The 17,753-nt window shown below is 53.6% G+C and overlaps 2 protein-coding genes across 6 annotated transcripts in view; both read right to left on the minus strand.

Moving 5' to 3' along the window:
• Positions 1-3,016: 3,016 nt before the first annotated feature.
• Positions 3,017-5,938, minus strand: LRRC3 (leucine rich repeat containing 3). Its single transcript, XM_027079727.1, has 2 exons — positions 5,790-5,938; positions 3,017-4,987 (listed from the first exon to the last, which is right to left on the minus strand). The coding sequence occupies exon 2, from the start codon at positions 4,834-4,836 to the stop codon at positions 4,063-4,065; it is 774 nt and encodes a 257-aa protein (XP_026935528.1). The 5' UTR covers positions 4,837-4,987; positions 5,790-5,938; the 3' UTR covers positions 3,017-4,062.
• Positions 5,939-16,394: 10,456 nt separating this feature from the next.
• The window catches only part of TRPM2 (transient receptor potential cation channel subfamily M member 2), a 49,532-nt gene continuing 48,173 nt past the window's right edge, over positions 16,395-17,753 (minus strand). For all 5 annotated transcript variants that reach the window (XM_027079926.1, XM_027080096.1, XM_027080008.1 and 2 more), the window contains one exon: positions 16,395-17,254. In XM_027079926.1, the coding sequence (XP_026935727.1) occupies positions 17,129-17,254 (126 nt within the window). In that variant the 3' untranslated portion in view covers positions 16,395-17,128. The remainder of the gene's footprint in view (positions 17,255-17,753) is intronic.

The following is a 17,753-nucleotide window of genomic DNA, read 5'->3' on the forward strand; positions in this document are numbered from 1 at the left end:
GTCATCACGGTGTCGACTGACTCACAAAATTCCTCAAAACCTGACAATCGGCCATCACGAGCCTGTTGGAGCCACTCCAGGCAGGCCCAGCACCCCCTGCACCCCAGCCCTGGCCCGGCTCTTCTAGCTGTGGGTTTGCAGTGCTGGCGGCTCCACAACACGGCAGGGTAGGCAGCGAGGGCAGGTCCGGCCCGGGTCGGGTCGCAGAGCCACAGATAACAGAGCCCCTCCGCAGTGGACTTAAGCACAAACGTTTATTGAGGATTCGCAGTCGGTAGGTGGGGAGGACAGTAGAATGGGGTTTGGGGCCAAGCCTCCAGGAAAGGCGACTCCAGAAACCGCCCCAGGCTCCTGCCATGGGGTGGGGGTGGGGGGCTGCCACGAGTCCAGAACATTCCATCTCCTCCACAGGCTGCAGTGCCTCCTCCCCAGGGAACTTAGTCCAGGACCCAAGTCTCGGGCAAACGCATCTTGGACAGCGGGCTGCAAGGGAGGCTGGGAAGCACCCGGCACAGGGCTGTCCAGCCCCCGCCTTTATCCCCGCCCCTCCGCCCCACCTCCCGCCTTTATCCCCGCCCCTCCGCCCCACCTCCTCCCTGGAGCAACTTTCCTCTAAGAAAAACACAACCAGGTTTAACGCCAGTCCCGCGTCTAATTTAAAACTGTCGTCCACTCTCCCTGCAGGGGGACTGAGGGACTGGGTCCCCGAGGTGGGGGGCAGCCCCTGGTTCCCGCACCGGGGCCCTTCCCGGAGAGGAACCATTTCAGGCATCCTCCCAGCCCCAGCCTCGAGGCCCTCCTACGGCCTTGCAGCCGACCTCGAGGAGGGGCCTGGGGTGCTTCTGGAGCAGAGCTGGGAGCCCAGCCCACCAGGGACAGCCTGTGTGTGTCAGGATGGCTCTGCTGGGGGCTCAGCAGTATGCCTGCTCATCCCCCAATGCTGGACCACCCAAGGGAGCAACTGTGGGTGTCTGGGGGCCCCAAAGTCCAAAGAGGAAGGGAGGTGGGGTGTCAGGAGGCCGTGAATGTAGGATGTCCCCTCCTAGGGTCAGGATCGGGGGTGGGGCTCTGGTTTCCAAGGGGACTGTCCATGGTGAGGCCAGGGACCAAGAGAGCAAGCAGTCTCACGCCGGCCCAGAGCGGCTGGGCAGGGGGACCGGGCTCCCAAGTGGCCCAAGAGCCCCTCACTGTCCCTCCCCTCCCCTCTGGCCCCCATGGGAAGGATGAGAGGCCCAGCTGGGTGGCTGTCAGGACGGTCCACTCACTCCGCCCCTCTGCCCCATAAGCAGCCCCAAAGTCATCCCACCCTGACCCCCAGACCCTGTGAAGTGCTACCTCCGCAGGCAGGAGGGGCTTTGCAGAAGCGGGGCTGTGCGCACGAAGCTCTTTGAGGCCTCTCACCTAGACTGCGATGACAGCCAGGGGCCACCCATGTCCCCCGACTGAGGCACCCCCTTGCTGTGTCCCCACCACTGTCAACAAGGGTCCCCTCTATGGGCCCGGCTTGACCCCGGCCTCCACATAACTAGAAGACAGCAGATGCCGGTTCATGCCGGCCCATCGGTGCTGGGCTGGAGGTGGAGGGTCAGCCCCAGGGCCCACGGGTCTGGGGATGGGCGTCTGCACTCCCACAGGGCAGCAAGGAACCGGGTGGGCCCAGGCAGGGCGTTGCCTTCAGCAGTCCCTTAGGGGAAGGGAGAGGAAGACAGAGGAAAGGAGGAGGGGGAAAAGGGCAAGGGGAGGGCTGGGCTCCCAGACACCAGGGCCGGGAGCTGCCATGAGCAGGAAGGAGCTTCCGGGTCCTGCTGGGCTTGGGAGAGAGGTATGCTCTCCGGGGAGACCCCACGAGGGGCAAGGAGGCCAGAAAGGCCAGGGGGCCCGGCAGCGCCCTGACTCTGGACCCGGGATGAGAGGGGTTGGGCCCTCGGGTGTGCTCTGGGCTCCTGGGCCCACTTCCTCTTCCCAGCAGGGCAGAACAGGAGCCCGGCAGGCCCACACCAGGGGGAAGGCTGGCTGGGCGCTGGGTACCAGCAAAGACTGGGGGGAAAGAAGCCCCACTCTCTCCCCGTGCGCCCCCAGAAGAGCATCTGGCTGGCATCAGGCTCTGGGCTGGTTCTGTGTAAGAGCAAATGAAGAGTTCCCTGGCAGCAAGGAAAGGGCCCCCCAAAGTGCCCAGGCTGGCTGGCACCTATGGGACACGAGCCGCAACGGCAAGACCCTGACATCTGCCCCCCCCCCCTATCCAGGCCTCAGTCTGCTCTCTTCCCCTGACCCAGGGACTCAGGGTCACGTCCATCGGGCAAACCCGCCAGGTGACGGCTCCTTGTGCGGCTTGACCCCTCTCCCCACTGTGTGCTCCCCGGGATGCATGGGGAAGGGGGACCCCATTCACCCACAGAGCCCGTGTCCCGCTGGTCAGCCGGCGGCCACACGTACCTGCTCCCGTGGCGTTTGTCCCACGAGTGGACCGGCACCCAGGCCGGCTGCTCGGCGTTTTTAGTTCCCACTGGAAGGGTGGGTGGGCCGTTGGTTACCTGAGGACCCCGGCACCATTCGCAGCCTCATCTGAGCCCTGCCCCCCACTCCTGCACCCTGGTCTGGGCGGTGGGCAGAAAAGGGCCCACCCCACACTCAGAGCACAGAGCCCCCGGTTCACACTGTGCGCGCTGTGCCCCCGGTTCACACTGTGCGCGCTGTGCCCCCGGTGACCGCGGGCGGCGCTGTGCCCCCGGCTCACACTGTGCGCGCAGGCGCGGCCCTGGGGTGTGGGGGGGCAGCGGCATCTGCTGGTTGTTTTTTAACGCACCACAACTGAAAAATCGTGACGCGCTGCGTCAACGCGTAAATGTGTTTCCCACTGCCAGTCCCGTGACACTTTCCGAGTACAAACCTCCCTCGACCTTTACCCTTTCTAAGCATCTGTCCTTTATACCTTAGATCCATGAGCAATGTACCCCTGACTTGCTTCCCCCCAAAATATTTGAAGTAGTTTAAAATATAAACACTCATACAAAAAGACCATGAAAAATAAAACTGGAAAGACAGATCAGGGTTACACAGGTGGAGGTAAAGTCTACCCTGAACATGAATTAGGTAAGAAAACTGAGCAGTAACGTAGCACTGAGAGTCCTGTCAGCAAAGCTGAAAAGGAGACAGAGTCCCCGTCACTGGAGGAAACGAAGCAACCTGTCCAACAGCCCTGAAACAGAGGTCGGTCCTCCCATCCATTGCAAAGGAGCTGCTTAGTGAGTAGAAAAGCAAGGCATGGAGCGACCCAAGATGACAGGCTCCCTGGGGCGGGCCACAGCCGCAGGAGCAGGAATCGGGGACCGGCCACACTTCTCAGGCTGCTAACACGGCCCCCTGAGGAGCTACTATGGACCATCCTCAGGTTTCTCTCCATGGTTTAATTTTTTTGGTTTTGGGTTGTTATTTTTTTTTTTTCCCCTTCTCACTGGACTGAAATTTTGGTACAAGTGTTACTCTTAACAAACATTCTGAGAATAAACAAAGTTGACAGAGTTGTTCAAAGGTTACATGTTCCACTTATCTCCCGAGAAAAATCCGGTCTCTACCACTTGGCTATGGAAAGAGCCCGGTGGTTAGAGGTGTTCAGGAAATACTGGGGAAGCAAAGGCAAACCAGTTCCACGGGGCAGGACGACCTGTGCCTACAACCAACAAAATGCACCCAACCTCCTCGGGGAGCCTCACTCATGGGCACGCACCCTTTCTCCTCTGAATGCTGGGGGCTCAGAGGCGGGCGCCCCGCGGGGCAGGCTCCCAGCGCGGAAGGGACGTCTCAGGATGGACGGCCCGGTTTTACATCCCAGCTGGATCACTTCCATTTCTCTGAGCCCATGTCCCCATCTGTCATTGGGTCTGATGGCAGAACTGCCTGACCTGAAGGTGTCCTGTGGAAAGTGCTCTGTCAGAGTGAAACACTGGACAGAAGCAGCCGTGTCACCCTCCCCGGGGGAACATCGAAGGCGGGACTCAGTCACCATCTACTACAAGAGTGACGGGAGACAGGTGGGCCTCGGCCTGCTCGAGCCATCGGGCGCTAGGGCGCAGGGCTGATGGGGTCCTTGGACACAGGAGTGCTGGGCAGGGACTTCAGGTACTCCAGATGCCTCCTGGCGTCCTCCTGGTTCTGGCGCACGTAGTACACGACGTAGGTGATCACCATGGCGAACCAGCCGAACATGGTGAGCAGCATGGCCACATCGGTGGTCTTGTGGTGGACGCTGCAGAAGCTGACGCCAGAGTCGAGGGCCTGGATGAGCGGCTTCCCCACGTACTCCTCCTGCACCGCGGTGTGGCAGGCGATCTCGTCCACCGAGTCAGGGTCCAGCTTCAGCTCCCACAGGGCCTCCTGCAGGGCGCACTCGCAGTGCAGGGGGTTGTGGGACAGGCGTATCTTGGCGCTGAGCTTGCCCAGCGCGTCCTTAGGAATCCTGCGGATGTGATTGTGAGACAGGTCCAGCAGCCGCAGGCCCCCGGCCAGGCCCGAGAAGGCGGCGGGGCCGATGGTCTCGATGGCGTTCTGAGACAAGTCCAGCTCTTTCAGCTGGTTCAGGTGCTGGAAGGCTCCGTTGGGGATGCGGGCGATCTTGTTGGCATCAAGCTTCAGGAGCACAGCGTCAGTGGGGATGTCCTTGGGGATCTCCTGCAGGCCCCTCCCACTGCAATGGACGGCCACGGCCCCGGCATGGTCAGGGCACTGGCAGCTCTGCGGGCAAGAGGCGCCCAACCGCAGGCAGAAGAGAAGCAGGAGGCAAGAGCCTCCCGTGGGGACCGGCAGGGAGGACGGGCCCTGTCTGCCCATGGGGCCCATCCTGACCACCTGCGGACAGATGGCACGCTGCTCTCAGTGCTGCGGTCTACACGCTTCCCCGCTCCCCGGTACCGGTGCGGAAGGGACCATCCCACACAGACAGAAACTCTGCTTCCTCACGTGCCAGGAAGAACGGTGTTCTCTTTCGGTCCTAAAAGAGAGGAGCAGTCAGCGTCGCCGGCGGTGGCCTGGCTGGGGACCCGGGGGCACACTTTGACTTTGGGGGAGATATCACAGCCAAACGGACACACTTGACCGGGGGGGGGGTCTCTGTGACTTACTCCTGGATATTCTCACTGCCACCCAGAAGAGTAAGGCTGTGCTGACTGCTGGCTGGGGGTTGTGCCCAGCAAAGCCGACCGAGAACACTGCCACCCTGCCCTGGACACACCCACTGCACACCTTGGGGGTCAGGGGCTTGGACAGCACGGGGTGATGGGAGTCCACCCCTCCTAGCTACTCAGGGCTGGAAAGCAGGAAGACTGGGCTGCAGGGTTTTCATAAGAAACTGGAATGCAAGGGCGACCGCCGGCCACCGCTGGGAGCCCAGCCGGCACCCTCATCCCCGCGGGGCTAGGCTGCTGTCAGAAGCTCAGCGCTTTGCTAATTGTGACAATCCCTTTGACAATTATAACATTAAAGCTCTTCTCTGTCGGCCCTAATGGGAACAGCCACCCGCACCGGCATCGCGGTCGGCGCCTTTTATTTCAATTATGTTTGAAAAAGGGAAACGAGAAAAGAGAAAAGCCAAGCCCTGGGCGCGCGGCCCGCGCTGGGCGTGGAGTGGCGGGGCCGCGCGGGGCCTGGGCGGGCGGGGCTCGGGCCCCGGGGGGACCCCAGACCTCGGACCTCGGGATCCCCAGGCTCCGGACCCTAAGGACCCCCGGAACTCCCGGCTGGGGGATGGACGGGGGCGGGGGTGTCCACGCTCCGGGATGAGACGGGAGCTTTACCTGCGCGGCCGCGTCCGGAGGCTGCTGTGCATGAGGCTCTCTGCCGCTTGGAGTCCGAGCCGGCGCCACGCCTGGAGGGCGGCGGCGACCCGAAGGCCTACGCCCAAGTCCGCGGCCGCTGGGTACACACGCGGCTCGGCCTGCGCTCCCGGGGCGGGGCCTGGGCGGAGTCTGGGGCGGAGCTGTGGGGCGGGGCGGAGTCCGGAGCGGGGCGGGGCCTGAACGACAGCAGGACCTGAGAATTAGGGGCGGGGCATGGGCGGAGCTTGTGTGGCAGGACGCGGCCAGGACATCGCGGAGCCTAAAGATGGGCCGTGGGGCCAGGGCGAGGTCTGGCCGGAGTCTTGAGTGGGGCGGGGCCTGGACGATGGGGGGAGGGGGTCCTGAGGACGAAGGGTGTGGCCTTGGGCGGGGCCGTAGAGGCTACACGGGGCGGGGCCTGGGAGCCTAGCTTGTGGGAAGGCGTGAGTCGGGCCTGGGATCAGGATTTTAGACAGGAGTGTGTCTCCTGAGCTGTGGGCGGGGTCGTGGGGGGACCCCCCCCAAGCCCCGCCCCTGCCCGTGTCCAGCCCCACCCCTGGCTCTGGCTCCAGGATGTGGGAGGCGGGGGCGGGGGCGGGGAAGTTGGAGACCCTCGGGTCAGCGCGAAGCCCCAGAGCGTCTGTCTCAGGTATGGTGCCAGTGGCTGCCAAAGCGTTAATGGAGTTAGGTCTCCGCCCACCTGGGTCTCTTCCTGCCCACCCCCCATATCCCCACCCCCACTCCTCCACCTCGCGTCTTAGGGTCCATGCATGGGCGTCCAAGGCGCGTAGGCAACGTGGGGATTGAGCCATCCTTAGGGTTTTTATAACAGCTTTACTGTGGTGTAATTGATATACAGTAAACCACATATTCAAATTTGATACATTTTGACATTTGTATACACCCGTGAAACCATCACCACCTCAAAGTATTGATAGTAAATACCCCAGAGTTTCCCGTTTGCAATCCATCCCCTCTGATCCCCATCACCAGGCAAGCACTCATCCGCTCTATCACTAGATCAGTTTGCATTTCCTGTAATTTATATAAATGGAATCGTGGATGTGTACGTTTTGTCTAGCTTCTCTCACTCAGCATAATTCATTTTGGTTCACCAGGTGCTGATGCGTTTATCAATGGTTATTCCTTCTGGGGCTGAGTAATGAGACATTGCAGGAATGTTCCACCATTTGTATATCCACTCACCTGCTCATGGAGATTTGGGTTGTTTCCAGTTGTTGGCTATTACAAAGAGAGCTGATATGAAAATTGTGTACAATCTTTGTTTGGAGAAATACTCATTTCTCTTAGGTAAATATCTAGGAGTGGAATGACTGGATCATACAGTAGCTTACTTTTAACTTCTAAGAAACTGCCCAAGTGACTGTACGATTTTACATTCCTGTGCTGCGTATGCTGCACACCTTCACCAGCACTTGGTATGGTCACTCTTTTTAATTTTACATATGCTAATAGGTGTGTAAGGGTATATCTCATTGTGGTTTTAATTTGTACTTCACTCATGACTTAAGTGTCTTTTCATCTGTTTATTTGCTGTCTATCTTTAAGGAAGTGTTCTGTTCAAATCTTTTACCCCTTTTAATTGAGTTGTTTTCTTATTTTGAGTTTTGAGAATTCCTTGTGATTTGTACCAGATATGTGATATGTATATACTTTCTCTGATTCTGTGGATTGTCTTTTCATTCTCTTTAAAGTTTTTCAAAGAGAAATTTTTAATTTTGATGAAGTCCAATTTATCAGTGTTTTATATTTTATGGATCATTCTTCTGGTGTCATATGTAAGAAATCTTACATATTGCACTTATATTTTGCATTTGGGTCTATTATCCATTTTGAGTTAGTTTTGGTGTACAGTGTGAGGTACGATTCTTCCAACTTTGTTTTTCTATAAAGTTCTTCTGGTCATCCAAGATTCTTTGTATTTCCTCATGAATTTTAGAATCAGCTTGACAACTTCTACCCAAAAAGCTTAGTGGGGACTTCCCCAGCAGTCCAATGTTTAAGACTATGCCTTCCAATGCAGGGTGTGTGGGTTCAATACCTGGTCGAGGAGCTAAGATCCCACATGCCTCGGGGTGCAGCCAAAAATTAAAAACAAAAACAAAAAAGCCTAGTGGGGTTTTGTGTGGGATTGCATTGAATCTACAGATCAGTTTAAGAGAATTAACATCTTGACAATATTGAGTATTCCAATCCATGAACATGGTATATCTTCTCATTTATTTAGAGCTTCTTTTATTTCTTTCATTTGTGTTCTGTAGTTTTTGGTTTACAGATCTCACACATCTTTTGTCAGATTTATCTCTGATTTTTTAATGCTATTGTAAATGGTATTTTAAGTTCAATTTATCTTTGTTAAATGCTAATATATAGAAATAAAATAGATTTTTATAGACTGATCTGAACTTTGCTAAACTCACTTATTAGTTCTAGTAACTTTTTAATAGAAGCCTTAGGATTTTCTACATATACAATCACGTTATCTGCAAATAAAAAGAGTGTTACTGCTTTCTTCCAGTCTGAATGTCTTTTACTTCATTTTCATACCTAACTGTGCTGGCTAGAGCCCTAGTTCAATACCGAATAGGAGGAGTGACAGCAGATAACCTTGTTCCTCTTGACCTTAAGGGGAAACATTCAGTCTTTCACATTAAGAATAATGTTGACTGTAGGGTTTTGTAGCTGTCCTTATCAGTATAAGAAAGCTTCCTTCGATTACTAGTTTGCTGAGAGTTTTTAACAGGACTGGATGTTGGATTTTGTCAAACTTTTTTTCTACATCTATGAAGAATATTTTTATTAGTCTATTAATATGACGGATTATACTGATTGACTTTCAAGTGTTAAATCAACCTTGTGTCCTTGAAATAAATCTCACTGGCTCATGATGTATCATTATTTTTACATCCTGTGGAATTATTTAATAGATACAGAGTTGCTGAGGTTATTTTTTTCTTTGACTGAATGTTATAGCTTGCATCTCTCAAGGAATTGCCCATTTCATCAAATCTGTTGAATTTATCAGCATAAAATTGTTCATCCTTTCAATATAGAGTATGAAGTGATGTCACCTCTTTCATTCCTGATGTTGGTGCTTTGTGTCTTCTCTCTTTCCTTTTACTGACCAGTCAGTATGGAAGTGTGTCAATTTTATTGATAATCTCAAAGAACCAGTTCTTAGTTTCATAGATTTCTCTATTTTTTTCCATTGACTTCTACTCTAATCTTTTACTTACATTAATTTTCTTTTCTTTTTCTAGTATCTTAAGGAGGAAGATGAGCTCACTGATTTGAGACCTTTCTTATTCTCTAGTATAGGCATATCTTGGAGATATTGCAGGTTCAGGTCCAGACTACTGCAATAAAGTGAATATCAAGATAAAATGAGTCGCTTAAATTTTTGGTTTCCCAGTACATATAAAACTTATGTTTACACTATACTGTAGTCTATGAAGTGTGCAATAGCATTATGTCTAAAAAAATTTATATAACTTAATTTTAAAATGTTTTATTGCTAAAAAAAAACGTTAACCATCGTCTAGTAGTAGCACCAAAGATTACTGATCGCTGATCACCGTAACAGATGTAATAACAATGAAAAAGTTTGAAATATCAAAAGAATTACCAAAACGTTACAGAGAGATACGAAGTGAACAAATGCTGTTGGAAAAAATGGTGCCAATAGACTTGCTCGACTCAGGGTTGCCACAAACCTTCAATTTGTAAAAGACACAATATCTGCCAAGTGCAATAGAGCAAAGCACAATAAGACAAGTTATGCCTGCGTAGGCGTATAAATTTCCAAGTCTTGCTCTAGCTGTGTCCCAAAAACTCTATGTTGTATTTTCATATTCATTAAGTTTGAAATATTTGCAAATACACCTTTTGATTTCTTTTTGACCCATGGGTTTGGAAGTACGTTATTTCATTTCCAGATATTTGAGGATTTTGCAGAGATTATTCTGCATTTGATTATTAATTTAGATCCATTGTTGTTAGAGAACATACACTGTATGCATCAGATCCTTTTAAACTTATTTAGACTCATTTTAAGGACCAGAATATGGCCCATGTTAAAAATTGTTATGTGTGTACTTAAATATGTGTTCTATTGCTCAGAGGAATATTCTATAAATATTGGTGAAGTCAAGTCTGCTGACGGTATGATTACTGATTTTCCATCTACTTGCTTCTTAATTATCGACAGAGGTGTGTTGAGGTTCCTGAGATCTGTCTGTTACTCCTTGCAGTTCTATCATTTTTTGTTTCACGCATTTTGAAGGCTTATATTCAAATTAGTATGTCCTCTTGATTAATCAACCACTTTATCATTATGAAAAGAGCCTCCTTATCCCCAGATTCTTTGCCTTGAATTCTACTTTTCTGACACTAACAGCCACTCCAGCTCTCTGTTCTGATGGGTTAGCGTATGGGATAAGATATGGGATAAGATATGGGATATCTTCCTCCATCCTTTTGCTTTTAACCTCCTATGTCTTTTTAAAAAATATTTTTATTGGAGTATAGTTGATTTACAGTGTTGTGTTAGTTTCAGGTGTACAGCAAAGTGAATCAGTTATACATATACGTATATCAAATCTTTTCCCATATAGGGCATTACAGAGTATTGAGTAGAGTTCCCTGTGCTATAGAGCAGGTTCTTTTTTTCTTTTTTCTAATAATATTCTTTTTTCTTTCTTTTTCTTTTTTTTTTAAACCCCACGTTTGTTTATTTATTTATTTTTGGCTGTGTTGGGTCTTCATTTCTGTGCGAGGGATTTCTCTAGTTGTGGCAAGCGGGGGCCACTCTTCATCGCGGTGCGCGGGCCTCTCACTATCTCGGTCTCTCTTGTTGCGGAGCACAGGCTCCAGACGCGCAGTCTCAGTAGTTGTGGCTTGCGGGCCTAGCTGCTCCGCGGCATGTGTGATCTTCCCAGACCAGGGCTCAAACCCGTGTCCCCTGCATTAGCAGGCAGATTCTCAACCACTGTGCCACCAGGGAAGCCCAGAGCAGGTTCTTATTAGTTACCCGTTTTATATATAGTAGTGTGTATATGTCAGTCCCAATCTCCCAATTTACCCCTCCCCCCTCCTATGTCTTTATATTTAGTTTCCTTCAGGATTTCCATGGCATCAAAGTTTCATCCTCCATATATTAACTGCAAAGGGAAAAAATAATAGCTTTACAGTGAAGAAACCCAGCAGAAACTACCTTACATATGTGACCAAGGTTAATATCATCAGTAATAATACAGACTGACATCATGTAGCCCTTGACACCACGGACTGAGAAAGACACGGCATCACTGCCATGGTATTCTTGCCCAAAACGCACAATCTCTTTCCAATCGTGGGAACACGTCAGACATACCCAAATTGAAAGGCACTTTTTACAAAGTGACTGATCAGTACGCTTCCAAAAGGGAGAGATCGTAAAAGACAAGAAATGGCAACTAAATGGGATGTGGGATCCTGGAATATCCCCGGGCACAGTGGGGAAACGGGGCGCACAATAAGGCTGGTGGTGCAGGTGATGGCTTGGTAACCCACATCCACAGGGTGACGGGAACCGTGAGCTCCCGTCTGTCCTCTGTTTCTGCCCCATTTGTCCCTCTGCTCTGTTTCCTTTTCCTCTTTTCCTGCCTTCTTCCGGACTGAGTCCTTTTTGAGCCCATTTTCTCCCTCTAGTTGACTCCTAGCTGGGACTCTTCACTGCTATGCCAGTGGCCACTTTAGGGGGTGGTGTCAGCTGTCACTTCTCATCACAGACCGCGTCAGGTCCCATCAGACCACCTGCCGCGTAGGGTGGGAGCCCTGCAGGGTGTGCCCGTCCCCGGCCGTGCAGTGGACATCCACGTGGGTAGGAGCCCCTCCAATCTTACCATCAACAGTCTTTTAAAGGGATATAAATAAGACGAGCTGTGCAGCTGCCGCTATGTTATTGTAGAGTAGATTGAAGGGGGAGCCCCAAATTATGGAATATTTTTAATATTTAAGTTAAACACTTGAATGTGGTCACCACCCAAAAGTACAGACATTATGCAGTGGGGGGAGGGACAGACACTCGAGTTCATGCTGTGGCTTCTGTTTATGGAAAGGTCAAGATCAGGTGGTGGAGGCAGGGACGGGGAGGAGGTGCGAGGGGGCTGCTGGGGCTGCACGTTCTGCGTCTTGATCTGGGTGCTGGTCGTCAACATAAGTAAAAAACCCACCAAGCTGCTCACACTTCAGATGTGGGCGGGCGACTGAGGGCGTGTAACTCCTCAATAAAAGAAAACAATGGTGTGCTGGCCACGTGTGCGTTCCTAGGTGGTTGCGCGTGTAGGTGATGGATAGAATGATGGATGGGTCCGTTCAGGTGCAGTGTTGCCCTCCTGCACCTCACTGGTCCGTGGCCTCACTAGCTGATGACGTCGGAGTCTCCACTGAAGGTGCTGGCAGCCGGCCGGGTCCAGGCCGCAGGGCCACGCGAGAGCCTGGCTCACTGTCTACTCCAGACCACAAGCCTGCTCTCAGAAATACCAGAAACCTTCTAATGCCATCCTGGCCACGTGGTCTGCCCACTGTAGCTGCCCTTATAGATGTGACTGGGCTCCGCGCTGATTGCGTCACCCATTTATCCACCTAGAACCCAGGCCTTCTGACTCCAGGGAGAAAGCACGATGCTCCCGCTGGTTAATTGCTTCCCATCAGGCAGGCTGCTTTGCTAGCAAGGTCTGCGTGCACCTCCCTGGGGAGGGGGTGGGAGGGAGCAGAGCCTGCTGCAGCCACTATGGTGGGGATGAATAAAACATCCTGGCAAGGCCGAAACCTTGCCTGCCCACAAAGACACCTCAGAGAAGCCTGGGACCGGGCCATCCTTGCGGCGTGGCCGGCCGTCTAGCTGTGTGCTCACCGCCCTGCTCCCCCACCTGCCCGTCCACAGTCAGCAGCGTGGCCCTCAGCCGCCCTGCCTCCTGCCCTCGTGCAGCCATGGGGACCCTCAGACAGAACCCCAGGCCGGCCAGGCTCTGCTGACTGCAGCCAGCTCGTGGGTAGGGGCTGGACCCAGAGCACCTGACAGAGCCCACTCGCTGCCCAGCACCACAAAAGCAGGGCCTGAGCTCACCAACGAGCCTTGATGGATGGATTGCCTTGGGCAACGTTACCCGCAGCAGCTTGGGACAGACTCGGCCTCCTCCTACACTCCCTGGATCTCCCAGAATTCCTGGATCGAAAAGCCCTGACGTTGGTTCCCCTCGAGGGTTTCCCGAGCACTGGGCCTGAGCAGCTAGGGCCCAGCCCCCCGCGCCCTTCCCGAAGCCCTTCGGAACCAAAGGGCCTCACGCCTCAGTGTGGGAGCAGAGGGCGGCCCATTTCCCGGGGAAGTGGAGGCCACCTGCACCTTATCTAGTAGTTCGGGTTTTCCAGGGCAGTCTCCCTCGCCCCCCGCCCCAGCACACAGCCCCCCGCCCAGGTCTCTCACTCTTCCTCTTCTCCAAGTTTTGTCCACTTTGTTGCCCTTTTTCAAGAGCCGAGTTCTGAATATATTCACCACATGCCAGTTCTTACTTTTTCCCGCTCATTAAACGCTGACTTGGTCCCTGCCTGAGCCCCTAGGTTGATGCTGTAGCTATTTTTTGAGCTTCTTGAGTCATAATCTCAGATAATTTACTTTCACTTTTTTTTGTTTTTTTGCGGTACGCGGGCCTCTCACTGCTGTGGCCCCTCCCGTTGCGGAGCACAGGCTCCAGACGCGCAGGCTCAGCGGCCATGGCTCACCGGCCCAGCCGCTCCGCGGCACGTGGGATCTTCCCGGACTGGCGGCATGAACCCGTGTCCCCTGCATTGGCAGGCGGACTCTCAACCACTGCGCCACCAGGGAAGCCCTACTTTCACTCTTTTCATTTTCAGATAAGTGCATTTAGGGTCCTAGCTGTTCCCTCCCGAGACTTTCAGCCCCAGCCCTGGGCTGGGACCTGGGACTCTCACTGTCTGGCTCTGGCTGCTCCCCAGGAGGGTGCAGGTCTCGGGCGGGAGGTGGAGGGCGTGGAATCACATGCGGCACCCAGCCCGCAGGCCTCACTTGCCCCAAATCCCGAGCGGCAGGGGTGGCCCTGGACCTAGTGCCGACCAGAGGCTCGGGGACAGCAAGCGCTCTCCCCACAGAGACACTGCCGCTCCCCATTGGTCCTCCTGCCCTGAAACTAGAGGCTCCGGAGTGAGGACGGAAGCCCCCCACAGGGAGGGCAGAGGGTGGGGCGCCGCAGTGGCCTTGCCCGATGCCGCCTCAGCTCCCTTCCCATGGTCAGGGGACTGGTCACTCACGTCCCGGGAAGGCACCTGGAACCATGTGGAACCACTGATGTATCTTCTGTCCTCTTCTGGGGCACAGCTGCGTTCTAACATTACGCTTCGGAAGCTGTGAGCCGAGCGTGGCCTCAGCGATGGAGCTCCCTTGGAGACTTGCTGAGATCCACACACTTGCTGGGTGTGATGCACGCCCACTTCTGTGAACGTTCCGTGTCTGAGAACCATGTGTCTCTTCCGGGCCATGTTGTTGTGGTGGTGGGTACAGAATGACACACACGCCATAGACTGTGTGTACATATATGTGCGTATTACACATCATTTACTCTACCAGTATACATACACATCACACACACTGTACCTAAAGAAACATATTGCACACGACTTACACATAAACACATGCATGTGTAAGTTATGCATAATATATATGTATAATATATGATATGTATTTATAGAGAAATACACACACGCATAGTACGTAGGTAAACATGCACACACACGCCACACAGAATGACCTCAATCCTGTTGACTGCGTTATTCAAATTCCACCCTATTTTTCTTTTGCTCCTTGATTCCTTGATTTCTGAGAGAAAAGTCTCAAACATTACTGTGAATCTGCCCATTTCTCCATGAATTTCTATCAATTTTGGATTATATATTTAAAAAGGTATTGTTCTAGGTGGAGAGCAGTTCACAAAAGTGCTATCTTCTTCAAGGACTTATACCTTTTCCCACTCAAATATTCTCCTTTGTCCTTAAAAGGACAAACTCGAGCCTTGGGTTCTGTCCTCTGCTGGACCTGCCTCCCCAGTGTTCCTTCTGGGAGTGTTTGTTAGGATGAATCCCTTGTGCTGTCATCTAGTACATGCGTCTTTTGGGTGATAGAGAAAAACATATAGAAAAGAAGAGAAATTTTTTAATTTAGTTTTTATCCCAATATGACTCACAATTTGTGCCATAATTGCTTCCTGCCATTTTATTTTATGTGAACCATCTTCTACTGATATTTTTTCTTTCCTTGATTAGGTCGTTCCTTTTGTTTCCTCCGGTGGTTTGACATTATTCCTCTCTTTCTATCCTCTGGAGGTCACCCTGGGCCTGTGATAGATACACTTACAGGTCCCACCGCCTGCGTTTCTCTCCCAGCGCTATGCCCGGTCAGCATCTATTTCTTCCTCATGAGCAAGAGGAGACCTGCGCTGCACTTGGATTCTCTGCGTTTGTTCTCCTGCCGGCTCCCAGGGAGACCAGCTGGGGTTTCAACAAGAAGCTATCATTAAATTTTCTTTTTATATTATGCCTCAACAATGGCAGGACTTGGCCCTACATTTACTGGTTCCTTTGCTTCCACAGAGCTCAGTCTGTGCATGCGTGCATGCGTGCGTGCGTGCGTGCGTGCGTGTGTGTGTGTGTGTGTGTGTTGGACTAAATGTTTGTGTCCCTCCCCAAAATTCCTACATTGAAGCCATAATCCCCAGTGTGACCTCATTTGGAGGGAGGATCTCTAAGGAAGTAGGGTTAAATGAGGTCATAAGGGTGGGGCCCTGACTTGATAGAATTAGTGCCCCTATAAGAGAAGAACCAGAGCTCCCCACCTCTCTCCTGCACACTCCAAGGAAAGGTCACCTGAGGACAGAGTTCAAGGTGGCTGTGGCCAAGCAGGGGAGAGCCCTCACCAGGAACCACCCTGCCCACACCTTGACCCCCCACTCCCAGCCTCCAGAACCGTGAGAAAGTGAATGTTCCATCTGTGGTGCCTTGTTCTGCAGCCCAAGCTGACCAAGACAGTGTGTTTTGCTTTTCTGTAATTCATCTTTGTGAAATTCTTTCAGAAATGGTGCATGAGGAACACACTTTCTGGGTCCTTATGCTTCTGAAAGGTCTTTGTTTGGTGCTGCCACGTGAACACTAGTTTGGCTGGATATGAGATTCTAGTTAAAAACCAAGGCCCCCACAGTGGCTGAGCGCCTGCAGGGTGGGGCCAGGGGGGAGGTGCAAGGGGCTGAGTCCCAGCTGGGGGCCAGAGCCGGGGTCTAGGAAATGAGGAAGAGGTAGTGTGTGTGTGTGTGTGTGTGTGTTGGGGGGTGTTGATTGGAGGAGAAATCATGAGTTTGGACCGGAGGGGCTGCAGGCTGTCCACAGGAGACCCCCTCAGGCCCCAGGAAGCTTGGCTGTGGGCTGGGTGAGGTCTTGGTGACCCAGACACAGCCCCTTGACCACTGCTTGTGTCTATAACTTTCTTTGAGGGAAGCACAGAAGAGGCGGCGAGGCTGGTGTAGGAAAGCGGATTTAATGTGGGGTTTTCACAACATTCCACGGCTCCTGATGGCCTATGAGTCGCTGATGCTGAACTGGGTGGCCCCTCGGTCCACACCTCCCGCCCGCTCCTCCCGGGCTCTCAGGGTGGGGGTTGGGGGCACCCTGTGCAGGAGAGCCCCCGCCCGCACAGGGCGTCTGCGTCCTCCCCGCCTGGGTGCCGGGGCAGCACACAGGCAGAGACCTGTGCATTTCGGGAGGAGGCCGGAGCTTGCCTGCACCTCCTGCCCTGCTAAGGGGCTCAGCCCTGACAGCCAAGGGAAATGGGTCCCATGGTGCCCCGCCCCAGGCCAGGCAAGGGGCTGAGTTAGGTCCCGGTGGAGGCCCTCTCGGGGGTGTGGGCCTGAGCAGGAGGCCACAGGGGAACCCCGACTCTCCAGGAGGTGCCAGGCTTGGGTGGAGACGCCTCTGATGGTGGACATGCTGCTCACAGGATGTGGCCGGGAGGGTGTCCACTGGCCGCCAGCAGGCTCGGGAGAAGCAGTGTTGGCTGGTGGAGTCCCCGTGGCCACCTCAACCCTGAGGCCCTGCCTCGCGGCCGGAGCCCACCTGCTCCCTGCTCAGCTCTCCTCCCAGGGCACCCCGAAGCCTCCCAGTTCAACAGCTGGGCAAGAGGGGCTGCTGATCCGGGCGGGCCGTGGGTGGAGCAGCTCTGCCGGCTCCTGCAGAGCTGCCCGGGCTGCGTCCCCAGGCTAGTAGTAGGCCCCGAACAAGGCGGCCACCTTCTGGAGGATGGCCTTGTGGTTGGCGTACAGTGGGATGCGCTCGTCCACCACCTGCCACCGGATGGACACCCCCGCGTCGCAGGAGTACAGGTGCTGCAAGGACAGGGGTAAGATCCTGACTCCCTCCTGAGCCGGCCCTGCCCCACCCAGACACCCCGAGGCTACAGACACCAGGGGGTGACGGGGGCCCCACGACCTGGCTCCTGGCCCTGCCACAGGCCTGGCCAATGGCCGCGTGCTTTATGCTTCTGCTGCACAGGCACGAATCAGAAAATGCCCACAAAGCCTTAAAACCCCTTGAAGGAGGAGAGAGAAGAGGTGCAGCCTTGTTCTGGGGTTTTCTGTCTGCAGACACAGCCCGGGTTTTGTTCCCTGGGACTTCCTGGTCCCAGTTCTGGATTAGGGATACGTAGGACTGATCTAAGTACTGGGGATGGCAACCCCACATAAGTGCTGGAACCAGCCTCCCCTGGGTGTGAGCCTGGAGGCCCCCAGCGTTCCTGGCCAGCCCCGACTGTGCCCCAGCCTCCTTCTGCTGCCCTCTGGCCTCTCCTGGATGCCCCCTTGGTACCCTCTGGGCACAACTCTGACC

Source organism: Aethalodelphis obliquidens, unplaced genomic scaffold (assembly GCF_003676395.1).
Source record: "Aethalodelphis obliquidens isolate GAN/ISIS:26980383/991018 unplaced genomic scaffold, ASM367639v1 scaffold1, whole genome shotgun sequence".
NCBI lineage: Eukaryota > Metazoa > Chordata > Mammalia > Artiodactyla > Delphinidae > Aethalodelphis > Aethalodelphis obliquidens.